Source organism: Onychomys torridus, chromosome 4 (genome assembly GCF_903995425.1).
Source record: "Onychomys torridus chromosome 4, mOncTor1.1, whole genome shotgun sequence".
Classification (NCBI taxonomy): Eukaryota; Metazoa; Chordata; class Mammalia; order Rodentia; family Cricetidae; genus Onychomys; species Onychomys torridus.
This window is the reverse complement of record NC_050446.1, coordinates 141306096-141331089: the sequence shown is the minus strand read 5'-3', so window position 1 is coordinate 141331089 and position 24994 is coordinate 141306096. Positions and strand designations below refer to the sequence as shown.

The following is a 24994-nucleotide window of genomic DNA, read 5'->3' as shown; positions in this document are numbered from 1 at the left end:
TCTTTCCAACACATTTCTTGAGACCTTTGACCTCGCCTGGCCTGAGTCACTATTTCACAGCAGTGGTGGACATCTGGGCTTGAAATATAAAGCCAAAGGCAGCTGAAGTTCAAAGGTGGAACTGAACCCAGATAACCCACCTCTCCTCAGACTAATAAAAGAGCACAGTGTAGCTAAGGAGGGGGGGACTGTCTTCTGAAGGCACCAAGTGTGCGCTCATTTACCATCCTAGAAATACAACACCCCAAGCTCCATGGCCCACAGACTCGGAAGAGACTGCCAGGTACCTTGGCTGGCTGGGCAGCACTTCTGAATGCCAGGAGCCACCCAAGCCCTGTCCCCACAGGAGCTGCCCCTCCTCAAGGGACCTTGAGCTGGTGGTTTTCAGTGTCCTTGTCCCCCTGGCCTTAAAGTGGCCACAGTGTGGGTCTCCACAAGGAGTTAGGTGACCCAGTTTTTTTAATCAAGAATCTCCCAGCTCTCAGTGTGGGGAGGGTTCCATAGCAAACAACCACAACCTGGTCCTTACTCCTTACCACCTTCACATCCCCTCCAGGCTCAGCAGAGAGGCACCCTTGGAAACAGATGCTAGAGGCGTATGATCTGTGGAACACCTACAAGAAGCCTTTATGACCATGTCCCCAAGACAGAGGCCTGGCCAGGGGACATAAGGAAGAACAGGAACTTAATTCAACCAGAGTGGACACTGTTCAAGCATCTGAAAGCACTGAAAAGTTATTTGTCACCACAAATGACTTCTTAATGGCAGAGGGAGAGTACCTGCCCACTAGGGTAATGGAACATTCACCTCCCAACCAAACCATCAAGTCAGCTGCCCTCAAAGGGCAGGGACCTGACAGGATCCTGTGCACCATCTGAAGGTAGTAGAAACAACCGGAGGTAGTAGAAACCATGCCAGGTCCCTCCCTCCCCACAAACTGTTGGAATCTGAATAAATCCAGAAAAAGGGCTCTCCACAGACAAATACTTCTGGACTATTCTAAACCAACCATGAATGGGGGGCGTGGTGCATGCCTGTAAGGCTAGTTACAGGAAGTTAGAACAGGAGCATCATTACAAGATGAGGCCAATCTGGTCTGCAAGATGCTATCACAAAAGCCAAAACAAAAACAACAAACAAAAGCAGGGGGGGGGGGGGGGGGGGTGTCACACGCCTTTAGTCCCAGCACTCAGGAGGCAGGGGCAGGCAGATCTCTTTGAGTTTGAGGCCAGCCTGGTCTACAAATGGAGTTCCAGTACAGCCTGGGCTATTACACAGAGAAATACCTATCTCAAAAACAAAACAAACAAACAAACAAAAACCACTTACTGTCATAAATTTAACTGTTATAAATGTAGGGAGAGAGGCAGAAAGTGAAGACAGAGAGAAGGGAGGAGATGGGCTGGAGGAGGGTCAGATGCCCTCAAGGAGTAGACCAGCACGCTCCCTGACCCTAGACAGCAAAGGCTGGCAACTGAAGATCTTGAGGCGTGGCCTTCAGGTAGATTCCACACCTGGTATAAAAGTCCCAGGAGCACAATGGTAATGAGTGTTCCTACAGCAAGGGGGGTTAAGGCAGGGTAGAAGATGAGCATGGCGGGGTCATGTGGGATCATAGGACCTGGGGTGCCAAGTCTGTGCACAGCTGAGAGGCATGGGCTTACTTTGGCCTGCTGAGGTGAAGCAAGCTCAGTCAAGTTTCCAGATCAGGGCACAAAAGGGGCAGCAGGAGGGCAAACTGAATATAAGAGGTCCAGCCAAGACTGGAGCACAGATCTTTGGGAGACACTGGGTTCTCGTCCCAAGTACCTCAAAATAAACTAAAAGGATTTATCCCAATGGGACCAATTCAAGCTCTAACATCACACAAATGTTGGTACCAGGCTTCAGCTCTGTAGGCCTCATCTCATTTCCCCAATACAAGGTGAATCATAAGATGAAATATGTTCAACCCAGTACTGGACAGAAACTCTTCTGTTTTGAAATTAGAAACCCAAGGGTTGGGGGTGTAGCTCAGTTGGCAGAGTACTTGTCTAGCATACATAAGTTTCAACCTCTAGTACTGTATAAACTGGACATGTCTACAATCCCACACTCAGGAAGTAGAAGCAGGAAGATCTAGGGTTCAATGTCATTACTGCCTACAAGGTAAGTTCAAGGCCAGACTGCACTTTGTGACACTCCACAAAGAGTGTGTATGGGGGGAGTTGGCAAGGTGACTCAGTGGGTGAGAGTATTGTTTTCAAGTTTCATGACTTGGGTTCAGCCCTCTGAATCCAATGGTGAAAGGAGAGAACTCACGCATTGCCCTCAACTTCTATACACAAGTACTGTGGTATGCATGCCCCATGTTTTTGTTGTTGTTTAAAAAACAATAAAAGCCTGGGCTACCAAGTGAGTTCCAGGTCAGGCTCCAAAGCTACACAGAGAAACCCTGTCTCAAAAAACAAAAAATAAATAAATAAATAAATGTATTCATATTATCAACTTGATACAGTATAAATTCTTATCCTAATAGTGATTAGTGAAATGTTTCATTGAGGCTTGCCCAGAAATTGAGTAAAACCAAAACTTATTTTAAGCCACAGTTATCCTAGGGTTGTTCCCCCCCCCCCCCCCCCCCCCCCACCCCCCACCCCACCCCACCCCCACCCCCCTCCCCTCTGGTTCAGTGGATTGCAGTGTGATTGTTCTTTGCATTTTCTTAATTAGTTATCCATGGAGGAAAGTCCAGCTCATTATGGGTGGGGCCATCTCTGGGCTGGTGGGCCTGGGTTCTATAAGAAAGTAGGCTTAGTAGGCAAAAGGCAGTGGTGACCCATGCCTTTAATCCCAGCACCAAGGAGGCAGGGGCAGGTGGAGTTCCAGGCCAGCTGGTCTGTAGATGGAGTTCCAAGACAGCCAGGGCTACTCAGAGAAAGTTTGTCTCAGACCCCACCCCCTGCCAAAAAAAAAAAAAAAAAAAAGCAGGCTAAGTGAGTCGTGGAACAAGCTGTAAGCAGCACCCTCCATGGCCTCTGCATCCACTCCTGCCTCCGGGTTCCTGTGCTATTTTAGTTCTTGTATGGACTGTTACTTAGAAGTGTAAGCAGAATAAACCCTTTCCTCCCCAAATTATTTTTGGTCATGGTGTTTCATTACAGCAATACTAACCCTAAGACAAGTACTTATTCAAGCATGAGGACTTGAGTTTGGCTCTCCCAGTATCCACATAAAAAGCCAGACATGGCTGTATACACGTGCCTATAATCCCACAACTGGGGAGTAGGAACTGGAGACACCAGCCTGTCCAAAAAACAGCCAGCTCCACGTACAGTAAGAGACCCTGTCTCAAGGGACTAAGGCAGTGAGCAACAGAGGACGCCTTCGTGAACACACCTGTATTCATGTATGCATGGTGTGTGTGTGTGTGTGTGTGTGTGTGTGTGTGTGTGTGTGTGTTATGCCTTCCCTTCTTCTGCCTTTTAATTTTTGGTGATTGTGTGTTTGTTTTTGTTTTGACATAAGGACATTTTACCATGTTAGTTAGGTTTAGTTGGGGTTTTCTCTTCACAGTTTTAGAGGTGCAGGTTTCCATTCCCAAGGTTTCAGTGATTTTACTATAATTCATCTGATTTCTCTCTTTGAACATCTTTATCTATGCAGCATTAAGTCTCTATTTTAAATTTATCTCCACACAACTACTGAAGTAGAGGTTCAGTTGGTTTTTTTTTTTGTTTTTGAGATTGACTCTCACATATCCCAGGCTGGCCTGAACTCACTATTTATCTGGAAGGAGAACCCTGAACTTTGGATTCTCCTGCCTTTACCTCCAGGGTGCTGGGATTATAGTACTGCCATGCCTGCCGGTTTATTTATGCAAGGCTAAGGACAGAATCTGGAGTTTTGTGTGAGTTAGCTCCAAGCCCAGCCTAAATGTGCTTTTGTTTTCTAAATAGTTTCATTCATATTTACACCCCACCCCCTCCCCAGAGTCTCACTGTAGAGCTGGCCTCCTGACTCAGTTGGAGTGCTGGATTATGGTGGCCCTCCTGTCTGGTCTGCCTCCCCTCCCCTCTCTCCTTTTCCCTCTCTCCCCTGATGTTAAGGACTAGAACTAGCACCTCCTGAGTAACCCTAGCCCTTTAAAACTATCATGGATTAAATTTTTTCTTATTTTTTATTTTTGACCAGGTCCACACTATGTAGCCCAGGCTGGCCTGAAATTTAGAGCTATCCTATTCCTCTGACTTCCAAATGCTGGAATTACAAGTATGAACTACCACACTGAACTAAAACTATCTTCTTAAAGTGCTCATGGTAAGAGCACTCAGGTAGAGCGCTTGTCTAGTATGCATGAGGCCCTTGATTTGGTCCTCTATACCACTAAACAAACAAATGAGGTCCTCACCATTATCTATTGGTTGGAAATGACATCTTTAAAAATATATTAATGTCCCATTGTTTGTTTGTTTGTTTGTTTGTTTTGGGGGGGGGTTGTTGTTTGTTTTTCGAGACAAGGTCTCTCTGTGTAGCTTTGGCTGTCCTGGAACTCACTCTGTAGACCAGGCTGGCCTTGAACTCAGAGATCCACCTGCCTCTGGCTCCTGAGTGCTGGAATTAAAGGCGTGCGCCACCACTGCCTGGAGCTGTGTCCCATTGTTTTTTTAATTATATCTATTCGGCTGTATTCATCTGTCTTTTCCTGCCTCCCTGCTCTAAGGTATCTGTTTGTTTGTTTTTTTTCCAGAGCTGAGGACCTAACCCAGGGCCTTGCGCTTGCTAGGCAAACGCTCTACCACTGAGCTAAAATCCCCAACCCCTCTAAGGTATCTATCTGTTAAGGGACTGAAGAGATGGTTCAATGGTCCTGTTCTTACAGAGGACCCAGGTATGGTTCCCAGCACCCACATGGTGGCTCACAATCCCCTGTAACTCCAGTCCCAGTCCTTCTCACCTCCTCAGGCACCAGACACACACATGGTGTAAACCTTCAGACAGCAATTACATATACACAGTAAATAAAAATAAATATGTTTAAAAGGGACCCTTAATATTTGATGAAAGAGCTAGAGAGATGGCTCAGCAGTTAAGAGCACTGACTGCTCTTCCAGAAGACCTGAGTTCAATTCCCAGCACCCACATGGGAGCTCACAACTGTCTATAACTCCAGTTCCAAGGAATCTGATACCCTCACACAGACATACATGTAGGCACAACACCAATGTACATGAAATACAAATAAGTTTTTTTAAGATAATAAAAAAAACTTGTTAAAATATATCTGATAAGGCCAGCATGCACCTCAGCCCCCATAAACTCTGCCTGCATCATAGTGGGGAATAAAAAAGTATGGAGACACCCCGGGTACAGAGCCATCATGGAGACATCCTGGGTACAGAGCCATCATGGAGACACCCCGGGTAAAGCACCATCATGGAGACACCCTGGGTACAGTACCATCATGGAGACACCCCGGGTACAGAGCCATCATGGCGACATCCCAGGTACAAAGCCATCATGGAGAAAGAAGAGAAGAGTCTCTTTAAGGGTGGGGAGAAGGTTCCTAAAAAGTGTCTCTTCTCTGAACCAAAGATGGTGAGAAGTGGGAGGTGTCTCCATTATACATAACTCTGGGTTACAACTGAGGCAGAGGAGTAGCTCAGTTAATCCAGTTATACTTCCCAGTAGCCAGTTTAGCTGGCTGCAACCTCCCAGCCAGCGCAGGCCCTTTGCTGAAACCTAGGGATAGCAGTCCAGTGTGCCTCCCTGCTCTGTTGGCTTTCCCTTGTGAACACACCCAGGGAGCCTGACTGGGGGAAGCGTGCCCCTGGCAGCCATAGACACAGGATACTTACACATCCATTATTCTCCTTTAAAAAAAAGAGCCTTCTCTCCAACCCCTTAGGGCCTTGCTTTAAAATGTCATCAGGTGCCCTCTGGTCTTGTGACTCTCCTACTACGAAACCTTCTAGTTCCCAGTTCTGGTTCTGGTGTCCAAGGACTGTGCAGTCCTACTGGCCTAATCTTCTTGTCTTTTCTGAGAACTCTGCTGTGACAGATCACCATCTTCTGCCCCTCTTCACCCATGAGCAATCCTCTGTGCCTCTGATCATACATGTTTTCAAGTATGTGCTCCTTCTACAAGCATGTACAGAGCTCCTCACCTGTGCCAGGCATCATAACCAGTGCAGGTAACACAGCAGGGGATGATGCAAATAGAGGTCTGTCTTTGAGTACCTGCAGGCCAGCAAGGAGGAGGACATTAAGCAGATGACCATGTGGCTTCCTGATCTGATGCTGTTCGTAGGAGGTATATTCTCGACAGTTATGGGGCCACGAAGAAGGAAGTGGTGTGTCCAGGAGGCCTTGGCTAAGGTGACATGTAAGCTGTGTTGACAGATGCACAGGGTGGAGAGGGGTTGCTAGGTAGGAAGATGCATAGACTGTCAACAAAGCCCCATCCACTGTCACTAAGCCTGGACCCTGCTAAACTCAAGAGTGCCAAGGTGACAGACTGGCTCTTAGGTGACAACCTGTCTGGAGGCAGGTACCTGTCAGTTTTGTCATATAATGTAGAGCTGACAGTTTCCTGCATCATGCTTCTTCTCCCCTATCAGACTGCAAGCTCAGGAACTGGGGTAGGCCCTTCAACAACAGAGTGCTCACATCATGCCAACAGCAGGGCCTACCAGGGTCTTGCTCAGGCACCAAGGCCCTCACTCCAGCAGAGCTTGGCTTGGTGCTGAACACAGGCCACTTGCTGGGACTCTGATGGAGTGAGTGTAGTGCCAAGGCCTCTTCTCCCTTCTTCCCTGACCACCCACCCCAGAGCTTCCACTCCTGTGGATGTATAGACAAATGGCCCCTGAAGGACATACCTTAGCCTGGCATGGTAGTGGGCCTTCAATCCCAGTGCTCAGGAGGCAGGGATACATAGTGAGACCCTGTCTCTAAAACCAAACCAAACCAATACTGCCCTAGAGTGCTCCTAGCAGGGCCATACTCAGCTGTCCCCATCAGAAGCTACCAGACTTCTGCCACCATAGCCAGGGAGGAGAATCATAGTAGCTCATCGCTGCTCAGTAGTGAAAGGAACAGACTGCTGATGGTGTGTATGATGACCCTCACAGGCCTGGGGGGCAGGGGGCAGATGCTGCAGTTGCCTGCAACAGGCAAAACCAATCTGTGCTATTAAAAGTCAGTCTAGTGGTCACTTTTGTTTGTAGCAGTGACTCGGAAGGACACAAGGGTCTTTGTTGTTTCTTGCTCTAGAAGTTGGTTATAGGAAGCAGGCAGTGTATCAAACTATATGAGTTGTCTACTCCATACTTGTCTGCATATGGGTTGGTATGGACAATGTACATCCATTGAAAGCTTGGAAAAGGCAACAAGCCAAGCCAGCTACCATGTCCTAGTGATCCAGAGCACTTTGGAACCAATTCCTGCCACCCCACAGCCTCCTGCCCAGACTAGTTATACAGTCAGCAAGCAATAAGCTTGATAATAATAATGTCACATGCACAGGAAGGCTGGAGGCTTTGAGAGACTGGGTGACTGAAGTCACACAGCATTCAGGAAGCTGACGGGCAGAGCCATGGGGTAAAATAGTCTAGTCACAGACCTGGAAGCAAGGGGCATGCTGAGGTTTGGACCAAGGTTTGGGTCTCTGGGATGTATGGCAAGCTCTGTTAAGATAGGACTCCTGAGCCAACAACCTTGTGGGATGCTAAGCCTCACCAACTAAGTGAGGACTAGTGTCAGTGATATGAGTTGCCAGTCACTGATGACAGCCACAGTCCCTGTGTGGCCCACAGTAGGTTACAGGGACCATGGCAGACTGGCAGACCTAGGCCTGTCTGGTGCAGCTGAGGGCACTGGAGCCCTGATGACCTCAGCCTGACACTACCTTAATGACTGTTTGTCTTTCTCTGCCCCTCCCCCTCCTCGGGAAACAGCAGTGTTTGGATGCAGGGGATGGGTGCCCTTTCACTGACCTGACTTCATGCAGGTTATATAGGTACTCTAAAATGGAGCCTCAACCTTCTGCACAAAGGAAGCAACTGACTTCTGGTGCTCCTGCTTTCTCCTTGCCTCCTGATCCTCCAGATCATTTCCTTCCCTTTTTCTCTCCTGTTCCAGCCAGAACCATCTTACTTTCCAAAGGCAATGCCAAGTTCAGATGAAGGCACCCAGGCCACGGCAGGTCCTGTGGCAGAATCTAGCTTACCTGGGGCCTGCATAGTCTTCCCTGGTTACACAGGATAGAAAATGCGTTCTTTCTTTTGCAGCCTCCCTTCTGCCTATAGAGGCAGCAACATGACTCTGAAGCCTTCTGGGAAAGCTTTTGTTTTGCTGAACTAGGCTTGTGCCACCCTCCTCTCGCCTTGGACCGGATAAGATGTCAAAAGGAAAGTTGAACAGCACTGTCCAGACACCAGCCGGCACTGCAGACCTGACAGCAGGACCTCCAGCCCTCCTGCTTCAGGACCCAAAGTACCTCACACTTTGCTACACAGGCTGCTAGTATTCCAGGGACCAGACAGCCAGGAAGCCAACCCCCACGTGCCTTCTTTCCAGAAAAGCACCTCTAGCTTGTCCTGTGTTGTGAGGTGGAGGGACAAGTCCCTTAACTTGCAGGTGCACTGGGTAGGAAAACAGCAAGCGTCCTTGGCATGGTTTTAGCCGGGCACAGGGTGACACAGTCATTTAAGTGACCTCAGGCTAGTGAGACCTGCAGTGTCACTGGTGCTCTTGAAGAATCTGTGGTAACTGCATCCTTCTCCCCAACTGTCTTCAGCCCCACAACTTAAGGATCTCCGGGTCCTGTTATTGGGGAACAGCAGGGGGTGGGGAAAGAGGTGGGGGAGAACAAGTGAGTGGGTTCTGGGCCTTGCATGGGTCTGCCAGTGACATGCCTATCTGATGCTAGCCGGCAATGCCCTAGCCTCTACCACCCCATTTCCTTTGGAAAAGGGGCTCCACAGTGAAAACTAGGCTCTGCTAAGTGCTGGGACCCAGCCCAGACCTGCTGCTCCTCTAGAACAGGGAAGCTGCAGCCCTCAGAAGAGAAAGTGAGGTAGCCATGCTCAATACCAGAGCCACTAGATACTTCCACTTGTTATCATTCCTGGTCAAGTCCTGCTCTGCTCTGGTTGCCCAGTTGGCAAGCCCTTCAAGAGCTGTCTTTGCAGGCTGCTCCTCCTCTCCATCCTACCCCAGGGCCTTTGTACCTGCTGTGTCCTCAGTAGGAAAGCCCAAGGGCTGCCTGGTTCTCACCGGTCAGGGCACAGTTCACACCTCTCTTCCTCAGAAGCACATCATCTTACTCCACTTGAACTCTCTGCCCAAACATCTTGCCCTTTCCTGTTTTCTCTTCCTGACTTATTTATCATCTCCACAGCCTATGAGTGTGGAGTGTGGATAGGTTCTCTGTGCTCTTCACTGCCAGACTCCTGGTGTTCAGTGGCTCCCAGCACTTATTAGGAACAAATGACTTCAGAGTAAATTAAGGAAGTGATTTCCTCAGACATACACACAACAGTGGCTGTCATGGGGGGAGGGGTCAGGGAGCCACTCTCTCCATCTGAATGGGGGTGGCAAAGCTACCAGCCTGCCAAGGGTCTATACTGGTCCCTCTGCATTAAACAAAGCAGCCAGCACAAATCCAACCTCAAAAGAGAGTGAGCCTGTTAATGATGTAAACATGGCTACAACCAGGAAAAAGCTTGGCCAGGGCTTCTGCAGCTTCTCCGGTCAACACAGAGCCATTATCTCTAATTGATCTCCAGACATCAGCTGCTGAGGCGGCTGAAACCCTCCTGTAGCTTTCAGGTCTGGTTACAAAGCCCTAGGCTGCTGCTGCCCATGGCATGGAGTCAGGCTTGTGAGTCCCTGCTTGCTGGGGCGACAGGTCTGCCTGGGTCTCCCAGGAGTGTGTGAGCCACAGCCACTGTAGTCAGTGGCTGCATTTAGGTACCTTAACAGGAAGGCCTTGCCCTCAAGAAAAGATGACAAAAGCCAATTAGGGCCCAAAAAGCCCAATGCCCCAAATATCCCACTAGCCATGAAAGGAAGAGATAACCCAAAAACCAGGCTGAGGAGTTGTCTCCTACCAGGACAAGGGTGTAAAAACAGTATGGAATAAAATCCAGGCCTAGGGACAAGATCGAAAATTCCCATTGGGTCTCAGTGATGGGTCACAAGGTCAGCTTCCAGTTCAATGACCATCTGGACCATCTGGGCCGCTCCTTCCTGGCCCAACCCAGGAAAGACGCCTCCTTTCCTGCTGGAGCACTCTTCTCCTTAGGGACAGAGCTGGGCTGAGCTACTGGGCTGCCATACAGTGGAATTCTGGGAGGAGCAAGCTTTCCCTTTCTTCTCTGGGGCCCAGATAGTGGCTCCTGGCCTCCATCCCAGCTTTCCAGCAGACACAGGTAAGGCGCGCATGAGCTAGGCGTGCACATAGGATTTCTGTTCATGGTCCACACAGCCATGGTACCTGTGCTAGGAAATGACAGGTACTGCAGACATTTTTCCTGGTTGCCTTGGAACTCTCACAGCCTGGACAGGGACTTGAGCTGCCAGAGACAGCAGCCCTTTTAGGCTCAGGCTCTCCAGCCCATGAAAGAGGGATGCTGGCTGCTTCTGTTTATATTCCACAGAGCTTCAGGGGTGTGGCAGGAGAAGAGGCCAGGCCTCTGTGGATCCAAGCTGCCCTAGAAAATCCATTCTCTTGGGGTATTTGGAAGTTATAGCAAATGTCTAGAAAACATTGAAGGATATTCCATCATATATTAATCAGGAAAATGATGGCTCTCAACCAGATACATTTGACAGTGAGCTTCCCACACTTCCCTCTGTCTTGCTCTGAGAGATCATTTCCTCTTGAGATCAAGAATATCAATAGTGGGGCTGGAGAGATGGCTCAGTGGTTAAGAGCACTTGCTTCTCTGACAGAGGACCTGGACTCAGTTCCCAGCACATGACCACTCACAACCATCTATAATTCCAGCTCTGGGGGATCCAGTGCCCTCTTCTGGCCTCTGCAGGCACTGCACACACATGGTGCATATACATATGCATGTAGGCAAACACTCATACAAATAAATAGAAACAAATAAATCTTTTAAAAAACAAAAGAAAAATGCCAGTTGTGCTGAACCCATCTTCAGGATGGTGGGGGTACTGCTAGCTGACCTGTTTACAGTCTCCAGACTCCAGCAGGTTGGTGAGTGAACAAAAGGCTTGGGGCCAAATGTATTGCTTAGTTCTCCTTAGTCTAGTCAGGTGGACCTCCCCCAGCAAGGAGAGGATACATTAAAGAAGCATTCCTTCCCCCTAAATAACCTTTTTTCAAGTCAATAAAACTTTGAAAAAGAAAGTCAGCAAGAGAGCATCCATTCCTGTGATTATAAAGCCTTAATACTTAACACAGCATAGTGCAGAACAGGCAAAGGCCAGGGGACTGAACACAAATGGATTCTGACTGGAAGAAAATCTGGTGAGGTATAAAGGTAGTCTCCAGGCTGTGGGGAAAATAGATTCTTCCTCCTCTTCTTCATCATCCTCACCATCAACATTCTGTGGTACTGTGGTTGAAATACAGGGCCTCACATGTGCTAAGCAAGTGTTCTAACACTGAGCTACACCCTCAGCCCCTAAATAGGTAATTTAATACAAGATGCTGAGACAAAAGGGCTAAGCAAGATTTATATATTAGGGTAAGCTCTAAATGGACAAAGATATCTTTTTTCTTCTGAGACAGTATTTCTTTGTATAATAGCCCCAGGCTGGTCTCAAACTCACAGAGACAAAGATCAAATATTAAAAAATGAAAAGGCAAGCCGGGCAGTGGTGGCCTTTAATCCCAGCACTCAGGAGGCAGAGGCAGGTGGATCTCTGTGAGTTCGAGGCCAGCTTGGTCTACAAAGCGAGCTCCAGGAAAGGTGCAAAGCTACACAGAAAAACCCTGTCTCAAAGGAAAAAAAAAAAAAAAAAGGAAAGAAAGAAAGAAAAGAAAAGGTAGATGTCTTGAGTTCAATCCTGGGAACCTACAGTGGAAAGAGAGAACTGATTTGTCCCAAAAGTTGTCCCCTGATCTCCATACATATTGTATAGCACACCTATACCCATACACATATGCACATAAAATAAATGAATAAATAATGCATAATTATTTTATTTTATTCATTCATTTATTTATTTATTTTGTGGAGCTGAGGATCGAACCCAGGGCCTTGCACTTGCTAGGCAAGCACTCTACCACTGAGCTAAATCCCCAACTCCATATAATTTTTGTTTTGGTTTGTTTTGTTTTTGGAGACAGGGTTTCTCTGTGTAGCTTTGGAGTCTGTACTGGCTTTGTAGACCAGGCTGGCCTTGAACTCACAGAGATCCGCCTGCCTCTGCCTCCCAAGTGCTGGAATTAAAGGCTTGTGCCACCACCACTGCCCATAAAAATTTAAATGAAAATGAAAACATGTTTGTCTTTGTTTGCCTAGAGGGTCTGAAAGAGAGGACAATCCAAGAGCAAGCACACTTACTACCCCAATTTTATTTTTAGTATGACTCTCCAAGAAGAGAAAGCAGGTTCTCTGGAAAATGGCTGGTTCTATTGCAGTACCAGCGAGTTATGACAAACAAACAAACAAACAAACAAATAATCAAATCAGACCCCAAAGTAAAAGAACCAAAGAAAGTAGACCCAGAGGGGCACATGTGGAAAGTCTGCAGGAGCTAACAGGAGAAGTTCCCAGTGGCCCAACCTGGAATAAAATTGACCAGCAAAATGGAGGGGCACTGTGAACAGAGTATGAAGCAAGCAGCCAGGTGGCCAGACTGAGGAGGAGGAAAGGACAGAAAACTGCATTGCATGGGGAGCCAGGGCTCTGGCAGGTCCTCCTCAGGGAGTGAGCGGGCAACTCTAGGGAAGAGATCAAGAGACATTGCCTCAGCCAGTGCGATCAAAGCCAACCCCAGATAAATCCTGTTGACAGTCAGAAGCTACTATGTGAGGTGACTACTCTGTCTGTGCTCTTCCTTGGAATGACCATAAACATTACCGTTTACATTGAGAAAGACATCAGAGAAATTCTAAAATCCCACAAAGCACATGACCAGCACTCATGACAACTGTCAAGGTCACACAACTCAAGAAAATCTCAGAAAAATGCCACAGCCCAGGGGAGACTTAAAGCACAGGGCAGCTCAGTGTGATAATGTAGCCTGGGCAGATGTGACTGGTGAAGCCTCTGAGGGGAAATAACCTTGGACTTCAGTTAACAGTGTATCAATGTTGGCTCCTGTTTGGCCACTGTAACATGTTACTAATAGTTGAAACTGCTAGTAGGGTGGAGGAGAATGTGGAAATCCCCTCAGCTCAATATTTCTAAATCTAAAACTCTTCTCCAACATAATCTATCACAAGAATGAGAACATTACTGAAAGGAAACACAGAGCTGGTGTGGTTGGCTGTTTTTGAGATTCAAATGCAGGAGGTATTAAGGAAAGGAAGGAAGGAAGGAAGGAAGGAAGGAAGGAAGGAAGGAAGGAAGGAAGGAAGGAAGGAAGGAAGGAAGGAGAAAGAAAAGAAAAAGGAAAAAGGGAGTGAATCTGAGCCCACAAAAAGAAAAGGGACAAGCCTTCTCAGCACAAGAAAGATCAAAAGACACAGGACCAAGGCTGAGCAAAGAGGCAAGGGCCAATACTGGGAAAGCCAGGGAAAGCAAACGCAGTGGTGGCATGCTGACTGGGTCAGCTACAAGTACTTCATGCACAGTAACAATATAAATAAGGAACAGTGATTTATCTAAATAGAGAGACACCGGGACACTGAGGGATGGAGAAAGAACTAATGAATGTGCTTACAGGAATTAAGAAATTCTTAAATAGTGACAAGGAAAGACCAAATTAAAACAACAATAATGAAACAAGTGTGAGCAGTATAAACTTGTTACTTAGAGAGAGAAAGAAAATGTAGAAGAGATGGACAAGGATAGGAAAAGAAAAGAGGCCATCCATGTTGAGGATAGAAACTGAAGTGGGCAGATGGGGGCAGGGCTGCTGTTTTCAACAGGTTTTCTTTCTTTTCTTTTCTTTTTTTAAATGTATTCTCCTAATAAAAGTAAAAATGAAGACAAACAAAAGAAAAGAAAAGATACAAGGCCTGCAGAGAGGGAGAGGGCACTTCTGAGGGCAAGCTGCCCTGGGGTCACAGGCAGACCCTGTCAACATAAGCCCTGGGTGGAAATGCTCCAAGGACCACACTTGCCCGGAGAAATCCCGGCAGCCACCTTGGCCAAGGCCAGTGTTTCAGCTGCTTTTGCTTTTGCTTTGCTTGCTGCAGCTGAAACCCTCCTCCAGAGCCAGAGATTTACTGGGCAAGAGATTCAATGATCTTGAAAACATGGTCACGGGCATTGGGCCTCCCAAAGCAGCAAGCTGAGCCCCCTTACACAGGTCAGGGGACAAGGGAGCAATCCCAGAGGCCACAGAGGTCTTCTTCCAGAAGACCAGGGGTGGCACAAGAGAGGAGGCCAGCAAGAACAGCAAGGTCTGGGGGTGAGCCCAGCATGGACGAGTCTAGGGAAGAGGGTGGCCAAGGTCACACAGTCACAGACGCCTCCAGGTCCACCTCTATTGCTTGGATGCAGACACTGGTATTTTTTAGATATTGACTAATTAAAACTGAAGAAGGCAAAGCCATACTGAATGCCACAGCACAAAGATGCTGCCTCACAACATCACCTCTCCACCTAAGGGCTAGCCAAGGAGGAAAACTCTGATCATCCCCAGGAAGGTTTCCTTTCAGCATGGGCACATGACACTTTCTAACAATGAACATTTGTTTGCTCAGCATAACAGCAACATACCTTGCTCAGTTTTCATTTTCTTTTCTGACCCATTAATAAATATATCAGAAAATACCAAATGGTTAGATTTTGCTTGCTTTTTCTTTTCTTTTTTTTTTTTTTTTTTGGTTTTTCAAGACAGGGTTTCTCTGTGCAGCTTTGGAGCCTTTCCTGGAACTCACTCTGTAGATCAGGCTAGCCTCGAACTCACAGAGATCTGCCTGCCTCTGCCTCCCGAGTGCTGGGATTAGTGCGCCACCACTGCCCGGCGATTTTGCTTATTTAAAAAAAAAATTATTTATTATGTATGCAGTGTTCTGCCTTCATGTACACCTGCATGCCAGAAGAAGGTACCAGATCTCATTATGGATGGTTGTGAGTCACCATGTGGTTGCTGGGAATTAAACTCAGGACATGTGGTTGCTAGGATTTGAACTCAGGACTTCTGGAAGAGCAGCCAGTGCTTTTAACCTCTGAGTCATCTCTCCAGCCCCCCCCCCCCCTTTTTTTTTTTTTTTTTTCGAGACAGGGTTTCTCTGTAGTTTCGGAGCCTGTCCCGGACTATAGCTCTGTAGACCAGGCTGGCCTCGAACTCACAGAGATCCACCTGCCTCTGCTCCCCCAAACCAGTGCTGGGATTACAAGCATGCGCCCCCTACCCACCCGGCTCACCCCGCCCCTTTTAAGACAGGGTTTCTCTGTGTATTCCTAGCTGTCCTGGAACTCGCTCTGTAGACCAGGCTGGCCTTGAACTCACAGAGATCCACCTGCCTCTGCCTCCTACTCCCTGAATGCTGGGATTAAAGGTGTGTGCCATCACCGTCCTTTTTTTTTTTTTTTTTTTTTTTTTTCTATTTTTTTAAAAAAGGCCCATCTGGGGCTGGAGAGATGGCTCAGCGGTTAAAGGCACTGGGTGTTCTTCCAGAGGACCTGGGTTCAATTCCTAGCACCCACATGGTATAGTTCATAATTGTCTGTAACTCCAGTTCCAGGGGATATGACACCCTCATGGAGATACACATGCAAACAAAACACCAATGCACATAGAGTAAGAATAAATAAATCATTAAAAAAAATTTTAAGGGAGACACATCCATACCTCTGAGAGATGGCTCAGCTCTTAAGAACACTTGGTCTTGCAGAGGACCTGGGCCCTCACCTGCCTAGCACCCACATGAGAGCTCATAACCATCCTTAACTCCAGTCCCAGGAGATCTGACACCCTCTTCTAGTCTCCATGGGTAGCACATGCACATGGTGTACATACACGCAGGCAAGCACTCATGCACAAACAAACAAACAATATCTTAGTGAAAAGGCCACCCAAGTTCAAACACACTGAGCTATAGCAGATGTGGACACTTTCCCATTCTGCTATTCCTCCAAATGCTCATGTGACCTGAACTATGAAGAAAAAGGAGGAGGGCATCACTGTCTGGGGGCTCCTAATCCTCTCTGCCCAGGGCAGCACCTAGAAGCCAGGCATAGTCTAACTCCTTTGGGTCTGCCATTTGCTTGGGTTATTCTGATCAACGAGTAGGTGGGAAAAGCTCATGAGACAAAAAAGAGGAGGAAGGACTCAGAGAGAAGGAATACTGTCCCGCTTCAATGCTTCCCTTCTTCAAGAAATAATGAAGAAGTGATGTGGTTGTGGGCCTGGAGAGACGGCTCAGCAGTTAAGAGCATTGCCTGCTCCTGCAGAGGACCCAGGCTTAGCTCCTAGTACCTATATATTGACTAAGTCTAGGTCCTTTAGTTCCAGGGGATCTGATGCCCTCTTCTGGCCACTGTGGGCACTGGACATACATGGTGCACACACAAACACACAAGCATAGATAGGTGTGTGTGTGTGTGTGTGTGTGTGTGTGTGTGTGTGTGTGTGTACACACACATAATAGTAATAAATAAATCAAAATAAAATTTTAAAAAACGAGTGATATGCTGAAAGTACCAGCAGCTCAAATGTCCGTTGATGGATGGAGAGATGAAGTAAGAGTCTCATACAAAGAGATTTTTCTCAGCTGTGAAAGGATGAAGTTCTGACACAGTCCTTGACTCGAAGGACCCTGAAGATATAGCACTAAGCCATCCAGGTGAGGCAGGACAATGCTGCCTGAGGCCACACCTGTGAAGGACCTGCAGCAGCCAAAATCACAGAGACACAAAGTACAACGAAGGTTTTACGGAGCTGGAGAGCCGTTGTGTGGCTCCTCTATGGCACAAGCTTCGTTAGAAGTGATGGAAAGAGAGCTGACCTAGGGCTGGGAGAGGGCTCCTCCGTCAGTAAAGCACTCGCCACAGCTCATGTGAAAAAGTTGGATGTGGTGGTGCATGCTTACATCTGCAATAGCTGGAGGCAGAGTCAGGCTGGGCTCTGGTCAGCCAGCCTACTACAGCTCCAGACCAGTGAGAGAGATCCTGTCTAAAGGTGGTGGAAGAAAGGCACCTGAGCAATGACATCTGAGGTTATTCTCTGTGGGTCCCCCACTCCTTGCTTTCTCTACACACACACACCTGTGAATACAGACAGTTGGTAATGGTTGTAAGTCAATATGATAGGAGTATGTTAAGTCACTTAATCACACACTCAAAACAAGTTTAAATACCGTATGGATTTGCCACAGCCTCTGCTCCCCCTGCTTTGTTAGTTTTGTTTTCCCATTTTCTTGGGGTCTTCTGAGCAAGGGATCAGCTGGCCTCGAACTTACTATGTAGCTGGAGATGTCCTTGAAATTCAGAGTCTCTTCTAGTGCTGGGAAGACAAGCATAGGCCACTGTGCCTGGTCATTGTAGTGCTGAGGACTGAGACCAGGGCTTCATGCAAGCTGGGTAAACACTCTATTAGAGTGCTATCTGAGCTACATCCCAACCCTTACATTAGCTCTCTGTTTTGTTTTAAGTGAATGTGGTGGTGGTGGGGAGATGAGGAAGATGGCCCAGTGACAGAGATCTCACTTAGCGTGTGTGGGTCCCTGGGTTCCATCCCCGGCACTGCAAATGAGAAATAAATAGCTTCAGAGAGTGCTTCTAATGTGCCCATTCCAGTGTTTGCTATGTTTCACATCATCTGGCTCCTTTACAAGTGGGGGTGGCAAGATGATTCAGTGGGTAAAGGCAGCTGCTGCCAAGCCTAACTGACACCCTGAGTTCAATCCAAGGACCCACAGGGTAGGAGGAAAGAACCATGTCCTGAAAGTGTCCTATGACAGCTACACTCATGCTGTGGCACACAATGCTCCCCCCAAAATGCACATACAAAATAAAGAAATATAAATAGAAGGGGAGGGGCTGGGAAAGCTCAGTAGTTAAGGATTGCTCTTGCAAAGGACCCAAATCGATTCCCAGCCAGTAGTTCACAACCACTTATAACTCCAGTTCCAGGAGGCTTCCCAGGCGTCAGCACACATGTTCACATAACCACAATTAAAAATAATATCTTTTAGAGCCAGGAGGCGGTGGTGTACACCTTTAATCTCAGGAGGCAGAGAATGGCGGATCTCTGAGTTCAAGGCCATCCTAGTCTATAGAGCGAGTTCCAGGACAGCCAGCATGGTTATACAGAGAAGCCCTGTTTAGAAAAAACAACAACAACAAAGCCAAACTAAACCAAACAAACAGAAAAACCTAGGAGGAAAGTGTATTATTTTGGCTTTCAAGTAACTAATGAACAAAATGGAAGCCAGAGAAGCGAAATGCCTTAGTCAAAGCCACCCAGGGTGAAGTGGGGGTAGTGGTCTGGAACCCTGCCTGGGAACAGTGCCAGCTCTCTGCTCTCCAGGTAACGAGGGAAATCATTTGGAGACCCTAAGTGAGCCTGCAGGTTCCAGGTGCATACCCTTAGTAGAGGTAGGTCTGTCCTGACCATCGGTCCCCAAGACTGGGAGACTATCTGGACTAAGGCGGAATGGAAGAGAGGGGGCAGAAGTTAATGGAGGCAAGATGGTGCCCCTAGCAGGCTGGACTGACCAAGGGAGCTTACATCACTTCACGTGGCTATGAGAACAGGAAAACCATTAGGAGACATTAGCACTGCTGGGGCAGAGACCAGTGTAGTCTTCCCTCTGGACAGAACATCCGGGGTGAGGAGACCGAGGAGCAGATCAGGGCTCTGCCTCTGCCTTTGTGCAATGAAGTTTGTATGGGGGCCAGGGGTGGGGGGTGGGGAGATGGGCAAGGTGGCCCTGCTTCCAAATGTGGCTTCCATAGTTCGATATCCTTGCAAGCGCTGCATCTCAGGAGCAGTCAGGACCACAGGGACACTGAAGGCATATGGACCTCTTGTGGACACTGTGACAGTCACAAGCCACAGTGGTATCCATGGGTGCCCCTACCCTCCCTATTTCCTTTTGTTTTTTTCTAGACAGGGTGTCTTTGTGTAGACCTGGCTGTCCTGGAACTAGCTCTGTAGACCAGGCTGGCCTCGAACTCAGAGATCCACCTGCCTCTGCCTCCTGAGCACTGGGCTTAAAGGTGTGCATGGCTGGCTCTAATTTCCCTACTTAAGGCAGACCCCAGTTTCCAGGCAAAGCTAGCAAGGTGCTCCTGAAGATGGCTAGAAGTGGTTTGGGGGGAGATGATAGGATCTTTCTCCCTGTGCTCTCTCTCGCTTGTGCTGTTTTGGGGGCAGCTTTGTTTTGTCTTATTGTTATTACTGGTTTTTCTCCAGAGTCTCTGTGTTATTTAATTACAAAAGAATGGAGAAGTAAGAAAAGTGAATGGCAGTAAATGGGTTATTCTGTGACAAAGAGATATAGTGCAGTGCTCAGTGCTTAGAGCACCCTCTGGAAGGGGATTTGGAAACTGATCGGTCAGTTGGTACCTACTGGTTTTTGTTTTTTGAGACAGGGTTTCTCTATATAGCTTTGTGCCTTTCCTGGATCTCACTCTGTAGGCCAGGCTGGCCTCGAACTCACAGAGATCTGCCTGCCTCTGCCTCCCAAGTGCTGGGATTAAAGGCATGAGCCACCACTGCCCTCCCGGCAGTACCTACTGGTTGACTCAGGCCCACAGTGCAGCCTGCATCCCTTCCTGGGACCTGACCTTCTCCTGGAAGGCTCTCAGCTGTTCCCTGAGAGCTCAGAGCTCACCACATTTCCCTACCATGCCTCCTCTAAGAAGATCAATTTATCATGTGTACAACCGAGTTCTGTATCTCTAGAAGAAAGTTCGTGATAAGCAAAATCCTCTTATTTTGAGTTTTTTGAATCCAAGCTGGCCTTGAACTTGGGATCTACTTTCCAAGTGTCAAGATTACAGGGATGGGCCACCACACCTGGCCGGAAATAAAACCTCTTTTAGGACACTATAGCCCATATTTTCAATTTATCATGGCCACTTTGATGACAACTCCTGGAGTCATGGTCTTTGGGGAGGTCTCTGTAGAGAGAGTGTCATTTAACTGCATATCATCTTGCATGCTGAGGAAACTAAAAATATTTGCTGCATCGAATCAGACCTCAAGAAGAATCTCTTTCCTTTGGGTGAATATTATCATCAGTTTCCTTTTATGTGTGTATGGGGGGAGGGTTGCCAGGTGTCAGACCCTGGTATTAGCTTTCCACATTTCTAATATCTGACACAGAGAAGGACTAAGTTCCCAGCAGATTAACCTGAATCTAACAACATGCCTGGCCAGCTGCAAGAAAGCCCCACCTCCTCTCTTCACTGTCTGATCAGAACAAGGTGAGGTGCACATGCACCCGCCCCCCCCCCCCCCCCCCGCTGGTCTCCTGGATGTGCAATGCTGGAAAACCCCAAAAGAAATGATCGGGCAGTTGTTCCCACCAAGTGCACGATTAACTGACATTTTCTCTCCCAGCCCTAGTTACCGAGGACTGTTTTGCTTTCCACATAGCTCACATCAGCAGCTTGCAAACACTACAGGTGTCAGCTGTTGGCACTCTGTGGTCACAGTGATGGAGTGAAATTTTGTCTTGGGATGTGGGACATGACAAGGCAGAACTTAGGCCAAGGTAGACAGACTTTGGATGAGAGGACATCACTTGCCCTAAGGAGGACCCTGCTCTGCCTTCACTGGTAAGGAAGAGGCCACTAATGCAAGGCTATGTATTTTTAGTTTCAACTCAAGCAGGAGCATCGGAGGCTTCTGGTCCTTGGCCCCTTCCTTCCTCGCTGCTGTAGATAAACAATCAGGTGCTGCCTCTGCCTGAGAGACCCTGCTGTTTGTGGTGGGATGGGGTGGGGGTGGGCATGTGGAGGGGGCATGGGGGCACTGGAGATTGACAGGTGGGAGGCACAAGGAAATGTGGAATATTGCTATCACTTCACCTGCCAGTATGCAAGGAGGGTTTGCCCTTTGACCTCCATCCCCGACAGACAGGGAAACTGGCCGCTCCGAGTCTTCCCTCTCTCAGCCCCAGCTGCAGCCGGACTCCCAGAATACTTGGGGACAATGACTCTCACAGTCTTATTGTGGAAGTAGCTTGAGCCTGGCCAGGACAATCAGTCCGTGAGTTTTGGTTCGCTAGATACTTGCCCGATGCTGGAGTGTGGCTGTGAGTTCCCTTCTCCATCAGCAGAGGAACTCTCGAATTCTGTCCCCCCTTGACCCTGGGGCGTTTGCATAGGTTCTCCTTGGGGTCTGGGACCTCTCTTTCTTTCATATTTAACATCATCTCAGGCGTCCTTTGCTGTGGCAAGCCTTCCCTGTCTCTGCCGCAGACCCTCTGCTGGACACCCTGAGTATCCATAACCACAAACCCTGGAGGACAGGCTTCACAACAGCACCACTGGGCCCCATTTGCTAAGCCCCAGAGCCTGGCTCACAGAAAGGGCCCCATCTTTGTTAATCTGACCCCCCTTCTACCAATGCAAGGGAAACTATAGTGAGATTTTAAAACCAAATAAGACCTGACAGGAGCATGGACAAGAGGTCACGTCTGCACACCACACTGACCACACTGGCCCCAGCGGCGACCCAGATCCAGCTGCCTGCCCCAGAAGAGAAAAGGCCATGTGGTACTGCTCTCAGCTGTCTGTGTTCTCTGCCTGTCTCTTTATGAGTGACAAGCGCCACTGGGATGGTTATGGAAAACGAAGGCCATGATTCCTCCTCAATCATCACCAGGGATCTGTGCAGTATGACTGAAATTTCCTAAGTATTAGCACAACAATGACACCCCGAGACTGCCACCCCAAAGCAGAAACCATGCAGGCTCTGCCCCACCTCCAGGCTCCCCACCCACACCCCACATCCCACCCCTATCCCCTCACCCCCACCTCCGCGCACACAATCACTGCCTTTGACTGCAACCATCTATGACAGGTACTGTTGGGTGAGGGGAAACACAGACACAAGAGACTGGCCTTCCAGAACAAAGCTGGCTTCCTTCCTTTAGCCTCTAGGAACCTGGGTTGTGGGGCTTGGGAGGCAGCTCAGCAGATCAAGCCAAACAGCCTGAGTGCTCAAAGTGAGCAGCACAGGCCCAGCTGCTGCATAGAATCACCCTGCCACATCCAGGCCCAGTCATGATGCTCCCCACCTTTCACCCACCCCCACATACACGTGTTGTTCGTATTGCAGTGCAAGACAGCATGGACCCAGAGTTCTGACCTGGACTCCATTCGAGAACAAGCTCCTCTTCCTGTAGTTAAGCCCTGGGGACTTGCTATCAGCAGAGGTGGGGCACTGGAGACAGGTGAGGAAGGAATGCCCTGATTTTGGTGGCAGCAGAGCAGAGGGAGAGGACAGCGCTCACCCAGATTATCTTTGAAAGGCAGGCTATTTGCTTTGTCAGAGGTTAGCAAGTGGACTGTGTGGGGAGACACAAGTGTGTGTGTGTGGGGTGTTTCATGGTGCCTGACATCCCTTGGCAAACCACATCTGGAAGTCTTGAACAACAAGGGAGCCCCAAGGCCTTATCTAGCCTGGGCCACTTTCCAAGGCCCATCTTCCTGGCCTGTCTAGGACCCAAGCATGACAGAGGCCACAGGCAAGCAGCCAGCAGTGCAACAGACAGAGGGGAGGGCCTGAGAGCCAAGGTCTGTGGCTCTGGAGCACCTCTCCCTTGAATATCCTTGGGGAAAGCCTGGCAAGGCTGAGTGTCCAGGTTTCAGAAGACACTCCCAGGAAGGACGCACTTCTGCCCTCTCTGCTGGCTTGGGGCCAGATGACCAGATAAGGGTCTCCTTGATTTGCCCGTTTGTACAAGCTGCTGCGGCCCCCAGGCCTGAGAAGGCCATGCCCCCACCCCCTGGTCTCTGGGGAGACAGCAGGCACCTTACCTGCTCCTGGGAGTTCATGACTCGCAGCTTCATCTGCTTCAAGTAGGTGGAGGTGAGGGGCATGTTGTAGTCAATAATGCCAGACACCAGAGGGGACGGAGGCTCATTCTCTGCAGGAACAACAAAAGGCATCTCCTTTCAGTCTGTGCCAGCTGGAGGGCTGAGGGTGGGCGTGGGGGGATGGAAGGATGCCCCATGAAGGGCAGGGCCCGTGGCATTCACTGTTCAACTGTCCACCTGTGTGGTATGCAACACACAGTGCTGAAAACGCTTGCCAGTTAGGTGCCAGTTTAAGAAACAAAACGTGAGACTTGTCTATTTCAAAAGAAGTGGAAGGTCTGGTCACGTGGGGTTCCTGTGACAACCATGCAGCCCTGAAGCAGCCTCTTCTTACAGGCAGGACATCTGTGCTTTGCCACAGTCCTACTTACCACAGGGCACAGCTTTGCTCACCCAGGCCACCTGCCAGGACCCTGAAGGCATTAAGTTTCCAACTCTGGCCAAAGTCGGCTCCTCCTGGTAAACACCTGCCTCTGCCTGCTGCACTCCAGCCTCAGCCCCACAGTGCCCCCACCCCCAGCACCCTCTGGGACCAGATGGCTCACAGATCTGAGCCAGGCCCACAGTGCCATCTACCCTCCCAAATCCTGGTGCCTCCATAATCGCATGCAGAGGAGGGTTTTTCCTCCTGCTTATTGCTCTGCTGTCCTGAGGATCAAAGCTACGTATGCTCTTTTTGTAGAAAATCTGCAATGTGTGGAATGATGTGAAGAGGAAAATCTAAAAGCGTAATTGCACCAAGCAGCATGGCATATGCTTCTGTTTATTTTCCCTGTGACTTTCCTTTGCACACTTGATATGATATGCATGCAGAGAATTATAGTCTGCTTCCCTCTGAAAAAAAGGTGTTTAATTAAGTTATTTATTTTGAGACAAGGTCTTACTTTGTATGTAGCCTAGGCTGGCCTTGAACTCATGATCTTCCTGCTCAGCCTCCTGAGCACTAGAGGTAATTTTTTTTTCCCCTAAACATTTTGCCATGGGTATTTTCCCACAATTTACATGAGCCATACCCTTACGATTGGTTAGGTATGACTAGTGTAACCAACACTGCAGGGAACACCTCTGGGCATACCTATTTGTCTGTATTTTGATCTTTTCCATCATAGAACCAGTCTAAGAGATGGAATTTATGGGTCAGAAAGTAAAGATGACTCTTGACTCTCTGGTGGCCATGACATCAGCCTGGCTACCTATCCTCTGGGCCTCTCCTGTTCACACGGGCCTCAGGCTAGGTTGATTTTACTGTAGGCTCTCTGTCAAACGATCTCCACTTCACCGAAGGGGTGGGATCTGAGTCCTGTGGAATGAGGGCAACCGCCTCACCAAGCAAAGCCTGCCCTCCTCTGCACCACCACAGCCAAGAGACAGGCTGTAGCAAAGATGGATGACAGGGCCAGGTGACGGGGCAATCCCAGGGTCATTTGCTCCACTTACCCCTCCAAAGCCAGCACCCAACTAAAGAGACCTCTGCACCCGTGCAGCCCTGTGCCAAGTGAAGAAGCCTCAGGAGGATAAACGCTGTGTGAAATGAGTCTAAAACGGCTCATTTTCTAAGTGTTTGACCACAGTGAGGAAAGGAGAAACAGCCTCTGAAACACAGGGCAAAGGCACTCGGAGGTTCCTCCTGCGGGGCCAGACTGGGCCCAGACGTCTCTATACCCTTCTTTGCAGGGACAAATGTGTTTTAATGAACTTGGATAACTAATAGAAACATGCATTTCAAGGGCACCAAAGCCCTAAAAACAGATCAGAGGAAGAAGTTTACTACTTCCCTCTAAAGCTCTCAAGTCTTACTTGCATACAAAGAAATTATATCTAAAAATGTTTACTCATCACCTAGGAGTCTGGAATACAA

At 48.5% G+C, this 24994-nt stretch overlaps 1 protein-coding gene across 3 annotated transcripts in view; it reads right to left on the bottom strand.

Annotated features, from left to right (window-relative positions):
- The window catches only part of Nol4l (nucleolar protein 4 like), a 79060-nt gene that overhangs the window by 33667 nt on the left and 20399 nt on the right, over positions 1–24994 (bottom strand). For all 3 annotated transcript variants that reach the window (XM_036185928.1, XM_036185927.1, XM_036185929.1), the window contains one exon: positions 23077–23186. In XM_036185928.1, the coding sequence (XP_036041821.1) occupies positions 23077–23186 (110 nt within the window). The remainder of the gene's footprint in view (positions 1–23076; positions 23187–24994) is intronic.